At 38.9% G+C, this 12,441-nt stretch overlaps 2 protein-coding genes across 4 annotated transcripts in view; both read right to left on the bottom strand.

Moving 5' to 3' along the window:
- The window catches only part of ZNF225 (zinc finger protein 225), a 30,417-nt gene extending 27,858 nt beyond the window's left edge, over positions 1-2,559 (bottom strand). The window contains exon 1 of the mRNA XM_032262763.1: positions 2,475-2,559. Coding sequence (XP_032118654.1) covers positions 2,475-2,476 — 2 coding nt within the window. The 5' untranslated portion in view covers positions 2,477-2,559. The remainder of the gene's footprint in view (positions 1-2,474) is intronic.
- Positions 1-12,441, bottom strand: part of LOC116539642 (zinc finger protein 224) — an 82,147-nt gene that overhangs the window by 8,825 nt on the left and 60,881 nt on the right. For 2 of the 3 annotated variants that reach the window (XM_032262750.1, XM_032262752.1), the window contains 4 exons: positions 10,557-10,639; positions 7,776-7,902; positions 7,336-7,428; positions 2,475-4,345 (listed from right to left, as the gene is read on the bottom strand). In XM_032262750.1, coding sequence (XP_032118641.1) covers positions 2,475-4,345; positions 7,336-7,428; positions 7,776-7,902; positions 10,557-10,639 — 2,174 coding nt within the window. The remainder of the gene's footprint in view (positions 1-2,474; positions 4,346-7,335; positions 7,429-7,775; positions 7,903-10,556; positions 10,640-12,441) is intronic. The other variant, XM_032262751.1, reaches the window with a different exon arrangement.

Consider the following 12,441-nt stretch of genomic DNA (forward strand, 5'->3'; position numbering starts at 1 on the left):
GCCTCCTGAGTAGCTGGGATTACAGGCACGCACCACCATGCCCAGCTAATTTTTTGTATTTTTAGTAGAGACGGGGTTTCACCATGTTGACCAGGATGGTCTCGATCTCTTGACCTTGTGATCCACCCGCCTCGGCCTCCCAAAGTGCTGGGATTACAGGCTTGAGCCACCGCGCCCGGCCCAGAGTCTTTTTTTTTAACCTCTACAACATATGTATACCTACTGTGTTTCAGTTTCTATGACTTATGCCTAAAGAAGTAACATGTGCATTAATCATGGCAGTTTACCACACTCATCAATGTATCTGTATTCAAAAACCCAGATAATTTGTTTTAAAATATGACTTCCACAGTCTTATTCCTTAATTTTGAACTTATGTCACATGACAATGTAGAGCAATCTTATTCACTCTTTATAAGTAAGTGATTAACATTAATATTTTTTCAAATTTTATTGCACACAATTTACTGCTTCGGTAAAGCTGATTTTCACTGAGACACAATTTTTATGTATCCCTAATTATTAAAAACAAAACATTTAAAAATTCATGGAAATATAAAATGGTGCAAATTTTCATTGCCAGCAAAGATCAGTAAAAATATTCATTCACGTAGTATGTATGCAAACACTCAAAAGAACATAAACACACAAAGATATTTATTTGACTAAGTTATGAAGGCTAAAAAAACATTGTTTTTCTCCTTTTATGTCTATGTGATCATCTCATTTATTTCATGTTATTATAAAAATAAATGCAATTCACACAAATTCCTGTTCTTGAACACTTGTTCTTTTCATTTTAAAATGGAGTGACATCATCAATGTGGTCTTCTACTTTTTGGAGTTTATCATAGTCATAATTTCCTATCCTATGGTTTTCATACCAAACAGTTGCACCTTATACACTGACATGTTCTGCTCTCCAAAAGACATATTTTTACTGCCAGCAATAAAGAAGAAGATTTAAATGTTACTCCTGCCCCCAATAATGAATATATTTGAAGAAACTACCAAACTCCATTAAGTTTCTCTTCCTGTTCACAGGGTTGATAGAAGAATATTGGATAAGAAGGTTGACAAAAGCTGTCCTTCAAATGTAGAATATTTTGTACCAGAGAAGTTAAAAAAAAAAATTGTACAGCAATTAAAAGGTAATCATACCAAGGCCTCATGATCACAAATATGACCAATCTAGGATTGACTAAGAAAATTTGTCAATGTCCATCTGACACTTTTAAAGTGTTACCGTAAATCTTGTCTTAATACTGTTGAAAACATTTAATTGTAAAATATGCAGTGGTCTTTTACTGTAAAATTAACCCAACCTTTTCAGTCTATACTGAGAGAAAAGCTACAAAGGATAAATTTATACTGTATACAAGCAATGAACATTTGATAGAGCCACAAATAATAATCCAATTTCAGAACACAGGATGTGGGGAAGCCAGGAGCCAAGTGCAATAAAATGATATTCAATGAATATGATAACTCTGATCAAGAAAATTTTTTTTTTTTTTTTTTTGAGACGGAGTTTCGCTCTTGTTACCCAGGCTGGAGTGCAATGGCGCGATCTCGGCTCACCGCAACCTCCGCCTCCTGGGTTCAGGCAATTCTCCTGCCTCAGCCTCCTGAGTAGCTGGGATTACAGGCACATGCCACCATGCCCAGCTAATTTTTTGTAGTTTTAGTAGAGACGAGGTTTCACCATGTTGACCAGGATGGTCTCGATCTCTTGACCTCGTGATCCACCCGCCTCAGCCTCCCAAAGTGCTGCGATTACAGGCTTGAGCCACCGCGCCCGGCCCAAGAAAAAAATTTAAAAGGAAAAAAATAATATTCAAAATAATGCTATGGATTGCAGTACTAAATTTACTCTGCATTTCAACTCATGTTTCCCAGAATTATGTTTTCCAGACTTCCTTGTTTGGATACATAGAATTGCATCCAAATCCACACATATGTTTTCTCCTTTCATTGATTTAACAAACAAGCCCTGGAGACATACAAAGTGATAATCAGTGTTCCAGTTGTGACAATTTAGCAGCAAAGACACAGGTAGCTTACATTCTAGTGGACATCAATTTTGAGATGTCCACCATTAGAGTGGTAAATTCGTGAACTCTTACTCTTTCTAAGTCCTGTCTCCTGAATGACAGCTGTAACTATCAAACTTCTGAATGAAGCTTTATTGCACCATTTACAAAGATTCTCCACTATGGTGGTCCTGAGACTACTGGGGTATGCTGAGCTATGGCTGAAGCAATGATGTTATCTTAAATGTTTTCGCTCTTCAAAGAATGGGTGAAATTTATCACCAGCGTGTATTCAGAGATAAAGCACTCAAAGGAAAGTGCTTATTATGTGCCTCACATTTTAACGTTTCTCCCCTTTGTGAACTTTCAGATGAGACTGCATTCATGAAGACTGAGTGAACACTTTATCACACCATCACATCACTAAGTTTTCTCTCCCACATGAACAATCTGATGAAGTTGAAGACTTGAGGCCTGACTGAAGCACAGATCGCACTCCCCACATTTCCATGTTTTCTCTCCCATGTGGACCCTCTGATGCATGTCAAGATTCGAGCACCTGTTGTAGCCCTTCCCACAGTCCTCACATTTGTATGGCTTTTCTACACTGTGAACTTTTTCTTGGACTTTAGAGAATGAATTCTGTACAGTATTCTTCCCATACTCCTCACATTTGAGAGGTGATTCTCTGCTGTGGCGTCTCTGGTGGGTCAGACGGGTTGAAGACCAGCTGAAACCCTTCCCACACTCATCACATTTGTATGGCTTTTCTCCGGTGTGCACTCTTTGATGAGAATGAAGCTGTGAATTCTGAGTAAATCTTTTCCCACACTCTTCACATTTGAATGGTTTTTCTCCGCTGTGCAGTCTCTGATGTTTCAAAAGACATGAGGCCCAACCAAAACTCTTCCCACATTCTTTACAATTATACGGTCTCTCTCCTGTGTGGACCTTCTGGTGCATATCAAGATTAAACTTACTATTGTAGCCCTTTCCACACCTCTCACATTTGTATGGCTTTTCTCCAGTATGGACTCGCTGATGGGAATGAAGATGTGAATTTTGAGTAAACCTCTTCCCACACTCTTCACATTGGAATGGTTTTTCTCCACTATGGAGTCTCTCATGTTTCAAAAGACAAGGGGCCCGACTAAAGCTCTTCCCACATTCCTTACAATTATACAGTTTCTCTCCTGTATGGACACGCTGGTGAAAGTCAAGATCCAACCTCCTTTTGTAGCCCTTCCCACACTCCACACATTTGTATGGTTTTTCTCCACTATGGGATCTCTGATGGGAATAACGTTGTGAATTTGTGTAAAATCCTTTCCCACATTCTTCACATTTGAAAGGTTTTTCTCCACTGTGGACTCGCTGATGTTTCAAAAGACATGAGGCCCATCTGAAGCTCTTCCCACATTCTTTACAATTATATGGCTTCTCTCCCGTGTGGACCATATGATGCGTATAAAGATCTCGCCTACAAATAAAGCCTTTTCCACATTCCTCACATTTGTATGGCTTCTCTCCTGTGTGGACCATGTGATGACTATTAAGTGCTGATCTCTGACGAAAGCTCTTACCACACGTATCACATCGGAAAGGTTTTTCTCCCGTGTGAACCATGGAATGCCTATTAAGTCTTGATCTACCACAGAAGCTCTTATCACATATATCACATTTAAATGGCTTCTCCCCAGTATGGATTCTCTGATGTTCTTGAAGCTGGGAATCATGAATGAAGGCCTTCCCACATTCCTCACAATTATAAGGTTTCTCTCCTGTGTGCAATTTGCAATGTACATTAAGTGCTGATCTACGACTAAAGCCTTTCCCACATTCAACACATTTGAATGGTTTTTCTCCAGTGTGGACTCTCTGATGAGTTTTCAGATGTAAGTTCTGACTGAATTCCTTACCACACACATCACACTTATAGCATTTCTCTCCCATGTGAACTCTCTGATGAATACGAAGGGCTGAGATGTAACAGAAGCTTTTTCCACACTCATCACATGTATGAGACTTCTCTCCTGAGTGTGATTGTTGATGAAAATCAAAGATGGAGAGATCACTGAAGGACTGTTTATATTCATTGCCCTGGGAAGACTTCTGTCTTATGTTAATTACAGATAGTCCTGCCTCAGTCTGGCAGGGTAAATCACTTTGTTTGGAGAACTGAGAGCTATTTATTACCGAGGCTTGAGACCTGGTTAAATCACTTGCAATTTTTTCCCAGGTTTGCTGGCAGGACCACTCTTGATGTGTTCCTGCTTCTGAAACAGTCTTTATCTCAGTTTGGATCTTGCTTCCTATCAGAATACAGAATTAAGAGATGAGGACAAGTGACGCCTTTGTTCAGTGTTATCAAGATTTCACTTAGGCCATGGCATGAAACTTTCATGAATATAGACAACATTCAGTTTGTATTTTTCAAGTGTACCATAATCTCTGGTTTGGATGAGGCCAATTTAGAACCAAACCAAGTATCATATGTAAAATACTTGGTAGGAATAAAAGACTTACAAAAAAACAATAGATGTTGGCATGGATGTGATGAAAGGGAACACTTATACATTGCTGGTGTGAATGTAAATTAGTACCACCTCTATAAAAAAGAGTATGGACATTCCCTAAAGAACTAAAAGTAGATCTACAGTTTGATCCAGCAATCCCATTACTTTCTACCCAAAGGAAAATAAGCCATTACATCAAAAAGACACCTGCACACATATATTTATTACAGCACATTTTACAATTTCAAAGATATGGAACCAACCTAAGTGCCCATCAACGAATGAGTGGCTAAAGAAAATGTGGTATATATACACCATGGAATACTATTCAGCCATAAAAAAGAACGAAATAATGTCTTTTGGAGTAACTTGGATGGAGCTGGAGGCCATTATTCTAAAAAGTAACTCCGGAATGGAAAACCAAATACTGTGTTTCCACTTATAAGTGAAAGCTAAGCTATGGGTATGCAGAGGCATACAGAGTGATATAATGGACTATGGAGACTCAAAAGGAGGAGAGCAGAAGGTGGGGAAAGGGATAAAAAGCTACACGCTGGGTACAATGTACACTACTCAGGTGATGGGTGCACTAAAATCTCAGAATTCACCATTAGACAATTCACACATGTAACCAAAAACCACCAAACCCCAAAAGCTACTGAAATTAAATGTTTTTAATAAAATAAAAAGTCTTAATAATAAAATTAATATGATACAAATATTATACTTGCTACTTTTCCTAGTGAATTTCCTAATCAGTCTAAAATCTTGCATGGCAAATTATGAAACTAATGAATTATGTATTTAATAAAATATAAACCAAAACCAACTTTAAAGAAAAATAACATCATAAATACTTGGTATATTTGTGTTTATATTGTGTATCCTTACAAAGTGAAGAAATTAACCTCATTCAAAATGAGGTCTGGATGTTGTCCTCAGGATCTGAGCAGTAATCTCTAGGAGTTTGAAGTGTCATGCCTGAGGAGAGTGTCTTTGTTTGCTTGGGGGTAAAACTAGGTCTCTGGATAGTGAAACAATATAATTTAGGGTTGTGGCTGGGCACCCCTTTGGGGGTTGGTGCCCCCATATCACAAAGAGCAATGTGATTTAAGGTGGGGCTTTAGGTTACATGGAATCAGTGGCCGAGGAGACTGGTTAGCCACATGGGAATCAATCAACAAATAATGGCTATGTAATAGAGCCTCAAAAATCATTTGCAAAACCAGGGCTCAGGTGAGCTTCCCTGGTTGGCTGTATTCTCTACATCACACCTTAATTCTAGGAATGTAACACATCCTACTCTATCAGGAGCATACAATACAAGATCCTCATTTGGTACGTCCCAGAACTGTTTCTTATTTTTCTCTTAGTAAAATATAATGTGCATCTCTACCCTGTTAACATCCATAACTTTTAGTATAAAAGCATTCAGTGGCCGGGCGCGGTGGCTCATGCCTGTAATCCCAGCACTTTGGGAGGCCGAGGCGGGTGGATCACGAGGTCAAGAGATCAAGACCATCCTGGTCAACATGGTGAAACCCCATCTCTACTAAAAATACAAAAAATCAGCTGGGCATGGTGGCACGTGCCTGTAATCCCAGCTACTCAGGAGGCTGAGGCAAGAGAATTGCCTGAACCCAGGAGGCGGAGGTTGCAGTGAGCCGAGATCGCGCCATTGCACTCCAGCCTGGGTAACAAGAGCGAAACTCCGTCTCAAAAAAAAAAGAATTACAAGGGACCCAAAAGATGAAAGAGGACCCAAAAGGCATAAGAGTGGCAGAGGGAGCATACCTATGGAGATGCAACTTGCCTCCTTTGAAGATGAAGGAAGGGAAGCAAGAGCCAAGGAGTGAGGACAGTGCCTAGACACTGATAAACCAAAGTAAAGGCTTCTCCCCAGGAGCATCCAGAAAAAACGAAGCCCTACAGACCTACAGACAACTCGATAATTGCCCAGTGAGATGTATCAGACTTCATCCCTAAAGAACACAAAAATAATGTTTGTTGCTCAATCTGCTAAGTTTGTGGTCACTGGGTACCAGCAAAAGGCAACACAACTTCCTTGGCAAGACAGAGAAACAGCAGGGAGAATAATATGGCTGGTAAAGACAGAGCAAGAGGGAGAGGAGGAGCTGTAGTCAGAGAGGTAGGGGGAGGGGATGAAAAGCAGACCACAGGGTCTCCAAAAGTCAATTAAAGAGGTTACAGGGAGAGCAAGGTAGCTCACGCCTGTAATCCCAGCACTTTGGGAGGCTAAGTCAGGTGGATCACAAGGTCAGCAGTTCGAGACCAGCCTGGCCAATATGGTAAAACCCCGTCTGTACTAAAAATACAAAAACACTAGCTGGGTATGGTGGTTTGTGCCTGTAGTCCCAGCTGCTCGAGAGGCTGAGGCAAGAGAATTGCTTGAACCCAGGAGGCGGAGGTTGCAGTGAGCCGAGATTGCACCACTGCACTCCAGCCTGGGCAACAGAGGGAGACTCCATCTCAAAAAAAAAGAAAAGAAAAAGAGGTTGTAGTTATAACTTTAATGAAAATAAGCCCAAAAGGCTTTTGAGCTGAGGAATAGCAATCTGACTTACATTTCCTAAGGATCACTTTGGCTGCTATGAGAAGAGATGTCAGGGTGGGAAGGCAGGCAGCGGGGCCACCAAGTGTAAGATGGTTGTCAATAATCCAAGAAAGAGGTTTGGCCATTTAGGCCAGGGCAATGGATTTGAGCATGGACAGAAGTAAAACAGATGGAAGAGACCTACAGGGATTCACACTTGCTTGATTCTTACCTGAATTCCCTTCTCTTTGGGTTGCTGTCTTCATCATCCAAACCTTTTCTTCCCTTAGGAACTGGAAAGTATCCCTGTCGAATGCTTGCTGTCCTGCAAACATGCAAAGTCATGTGCTTAATTCCAACACATTCTAGGTAATATCAAGGTAAAATTTACTAGAAATTTAGGTTCTCACTGCACACTCAAACTTGAACCTTAGGTTCAAGTTACTAATTAACACTTGAAACTACTTCTTTTTTTTTTAAGATGGGGTTTCACCATGTTGGTCAGGCTGGTCTTGAACTCTCAACCTCAGGTGATCCGCCCGCCTTGGCCTCCAAAGTGCTTGGATTACAGGCGTGAGCCACCACGCCCAGCAATACTTGAAACTTTGTACCCTGGCATACAAAGCCACTCCTAAGGCCTGATGTTCCATTATAGAGGGTGCCTGTGCTCACCCACTGACAGCAGGTTCCTGAAGTTCTCCAGCATCACATCTCGGTACAGCTTCCTCTGGGCAGGGTCCAGCAGCCCCAGCTCCTCCTCAGTGAAGACCACAGCCACGTCCTTGAAGGTCACTGCCTCCTACAGCATCAAACATATGCAACCTCAATCTCATGAACAACGATTCCTGGAAGAGGGAGGGGTGGCACTGAGTAGAGAGAGGGGAGGGGTGGGAAGTTGTTTTGGATCTTGAGAGACACAGGTCAACTCATAGATTTCCTACTCATTCTGTCTGTATCCTGACAATGACTGATTTTCCCGAGTTCCACCAAAAATGAAATGATGAAAAAGACCTGTATTTTTACTTCATGCAATAATTGAGTCTCCTTGTAAGTAACCCTCCAGGACTCTAAATGCGGCACCCTGGGCTACACACACCTATGTTTTGATAAATCTTGACAGTCACCTCAGCAACATTTAGCAATTCAGTCCTAATTTGTTTGATAATGCCCATTGTCTCCCTCTCTCAAACTCCAACCCTGGATGTTATTGTTTTGCTTTAACATCTGCTTTTTTTCTGTGTAAGAATAAAAAAGAGAAAAAAAAAAAAACATTTGCCACACTGACAGTCTTATGGTGACATATGTGAGTAGTTATGCAGTGAGTCTCTGTGCTCTCAAGGCAAAAACGACATACATTAATTGCAATGTTGAATGTCATGACTTGCAGCCAGCGTGCCTCGGAGTGCATATATAAGACTCTGTCCCTTCCCAGTCATGTGACCTTGGACAAGTTGGCCTGAATGCATTACTTTCCTCTGAGACAATAATGATTGTCTCAGGATACAGTTTTTAAAGAATTAAATAGTGGAATATACATATGGTATTGGGGAAACATGTGAAGCATAGACTAAATACTTAACATTAGCGGTTTTCATTTTTGTCAATTATTGCTATTGACTTTATCTCACATCTGCAGTGTTCCATGGAATTGATCTGTTGTTATTCTAAATAATAAACATTTAATTTTCTATATTTTCCATGATTACTAATCCAATAAAGAACATCATTTCAGATAGATCTTACTCTCCTATTTAAATAAGTTTTAAATAATAAAATGTCAAAAAATAAGAATGTTTAAATTGTGATTATGTGTCACACTTTCTCAATTTTTTTTAACTCCAAAATTTTTCAAGGGGATACATTATTCTGATTTTCTTAATATTGCCAAAAGCAGGTTATCAATTTTCCCATTATTCTGGTACTCTGATCAGAAAGAAATTGTTTTTGGTTTTTTGGTCTTTCTTTTTTTGTAGAGATAGCATCTTCCTATGTTTACCAGGATGGTCTTGAGCTCCTGCTTTCAAACAATCCTCCTTCCTAAGCTTCCTAAAGTGCCGAGATTACAGGTGTGAGTCACAGGCCTGGCCACGACTTTGTTTTATTATTTTCACTTATTTGATTATAAATGAATATCAACATCTTTTCAAATATTTATTGCCATCTGTTTTTCTCCTCCTGGTAATCTCCTTTATTCATATTTCTTTGGATTTTCTTCTCTATTCTGTGCATAAGATTCTTATTTTGGATTGAATCTTTTTTTAGATAACCAAAGGGTAAATATTTTCACCTTAGACTATTACGTTTTCTGGTAACACTGTTAAGGCATCTTTTCCCTTAATTAATTTTAAAATTTTCTGTCATGACTATGGTAACTGCTGTTTTTGGGTACCTGAAGTGCTGGGAGCCAAGGAAGAGGTACTATGACAAGAAGAAAAGGCATCCCCCTCCCAAGGTAGGGCCAGGGAGGAGCAGTGCCACCTGTAGATGTCATCACTCAGCAGGATACTCCAGACACCCACACCACAGGGCACAGGCCCCTCAATGGAGAATTCTCTCTTTTTCTGTCTCTTTCAGCTGAGTAAAATGGCTAATATTCTTGACTCTTAGTCTCCTGTCTAAACATGAGCAGGTTTCTCATATTTTGTGCGTTTAAGAGGAAGATAAGAACTGCCTCATTCAGCTGTTCTGAGGAGTAAATGATGAAACAAAACACAAAGACTGGCAAATCTAGTATCATGCACAAAATATTTACGTTAAATATTACTTCGGTCAAATTTCTTAACATATAAAGGAATAAAGACAGACCACTAAATAAAAGACGCAGAAGGCACAACCCAGACTTGGGGGAAAGAAAATCTGGCTCTTCCTGTGTGGAAACTTCCAGCAATCCTTGTGTGAAGCCACAGTTACAGCTTGCCGTAATGTGCCACATATGGGTACTCTATCTACAAAAGGGCCAATGTGGCACACATTTAAAGTACCCTTTCAAAATTGAGTTCCCAGTGTCTGGGAATATAAACTAATTAAAAAGGAGCACCGATTTAAACGGGAATATGATGCAACCATTAAAAATGAACATTATATAATATTAAATAGAAAGAGTGCAACTTAAATTAGATTAATATCACCAATACAAATACAGTTACGAATGTACATGAGGAAGAGTATTGTATTAGAGGATAAAAATAGCTAATGTGTGAGCAGAGAAGTAGTAAAATAAAAGAATTATCCATTCCAACAATCTCGTCTACTCCATAGACTAAATGATACAAGAAAACAAGAACTAAAAACAAATGTAAAATCCACTCAAAAGTAACAAAGGAAGCACCTGGTACACAAGAGATCCTCAAATGCCTGTTTTTCTCCTCGAATCTTCCCAAGACAGAGAAAAACTTGTGACGGTCTGAGTACTGAGATGGAATTTTAAGAGTAAGAGAAGCAAATCCTACTCACCTTGAACATGGTCATCTTCCCTCTTACTTCTGGGAACTTGCGGCGTACTGAGGGATGCGATTCCTGGGAAAGCAGAATTGTACCTGCAAAGTGCCAGAAAAGGCAGAAAAAGAGACATGAAAAGGTGGCCAGGGATGACACCCACCAACAGGGATGTGTGTTGTGAATTGGCACATGAATGTTCACAGCGGCATTAATCATAAAAGCCCAAAACAGCACAACCAAAATGCCTTCCTATGGGTAAATGGATAGACAAATCATGGTCTATCCAAACAATGGAATCTTATTTGGAAATTTAAAGAAAATGAAGCACTGACTCATGCTACAACATATATGAACATTTGAAACATTATGCTAAATGAAAGAAGCCAGTTACAAAGGACCACATATTGCAGGATTCCATTTCTGTAAAAAGTCCAGGTAGGAGAATGCACATAGAGAGAAAACTGATTAGTAATTGCTTCAGAGCTGAGTGAGAATAAAGTTTAATCATAAGTAGGCATGAGGAGACCCATATAGGAATGAAATGATCACTGAATTGTGGTGATGGTTACTCCCTTCAGCAAACTTTCTAATGATCACTGGATGTACATCTGAAATAAATTAAGTTCTATGATACAATAGGTGGGAAAAAATAATTGTTAACATATACGTCATTGAACTTAACAAGAATCAATTCTGAGTCCATATTGACAGAATATTTGCAGTTGAACAAATCCAAGAATAAATGGAGAAAAAGGTCATTTTGCAGCTGAATGCCCACTAGTAATGTTATCTATTCCTAAGAAACATTATTATTAAAAAAAAAAAAAATTCTAACTTTATAGTGGAGAAATCTGAAAGACAGCATCTTGGCCAAGTGGAAAAGGTTGAGATCACCAATAAAGAGACAAACTGACATCACTTGGACCCTGTTATATTGCAACGAAAAGGACATCTCACCACTTCTGTGGTATCCCTACCAGCAAAGCATAATCTGAACCTGCACATGAATTACATCAGACACAACCCCAAATGAATGCCTTTCTCCAAAATAACTTGCCGATACTCTTCAAAAATATCAAGCATAGAAAGACAAAGGGTGTAGAATCCTCCAGATTAAAGAAGGTTATGGAAATGGCACAATTAAAGGCAATGCATAAAATTAGATTGTGGACAGAGGTGGTGGTGGTGGGTGGGGAGTGGACACTTGTAAGAGCCTTAAGTGAAAACCAGAACAAATTTAAATGTAGAACTGCAGAGTACATAACATGATGTTAGGTAATATGTTATCTTGTACTATCTAATAGATAATACAATTAACTATTAGCAGTCCTCTAATAGATATCTAATATTTAATAAATACCTTTATCTGGTATATAATCTAATATTACCTAATACGTTATGTGAAACCATATGCTAGCCCTTCCTAAACTCTTACGAAGACAGCCTCTGGTATGTGAGCTTCCTTGCTGCAGAAAGGTATAATCAGCTGTCTCTGGTTACAGGTATGTTTCTGGTGATATTTGGCTGTTGGTCATCAACAAAGCAAAGAGGAAAAATATAAACACTTGGCAAATGTGGGTAAAGAGTAAATAAGAATTTCTTAGGCTATTTTTGCAACTTTTCTATAGGCTTCAAATGACATGAAAATAAAAGGGTTTATAATTTCAGGAAGCAGTCACAGGAAAAATAACAACAATGAGATTAATGATTATGATATAACATGGTAATTGACTAGTTTATTCTCTTTGTATTTGGAAATTTCCATAGTTAAACACATAAGGGAGAAATATTAAGAAAAAAATATAAAATTTTTGTTAAAATGTTCATAAACGTATAAATATACAAAAAGAAAGAAATACATTAGAAGCGTAACAGTTGCTTTTTTTTTTTTTTTTTTTTT

The sequence above is a fragment of the Sapajus apella genome, unplaced genomic scaffold (assembly GCF_009761245.1).
Source record: "Sapajus apella isolate SASKATOON/1434 unplaced genomic scaffold, GSC_monkey_1.0 scaffold130, whole genome shotgun sequence".
In the NCBI taxonomy this organism is placed as follows: domain Eukaryota; kingdom Metazoa; phylum Chordata; class Mammalia; order Primates; family Cebidae; genus Sapajus; species Sapajus apella.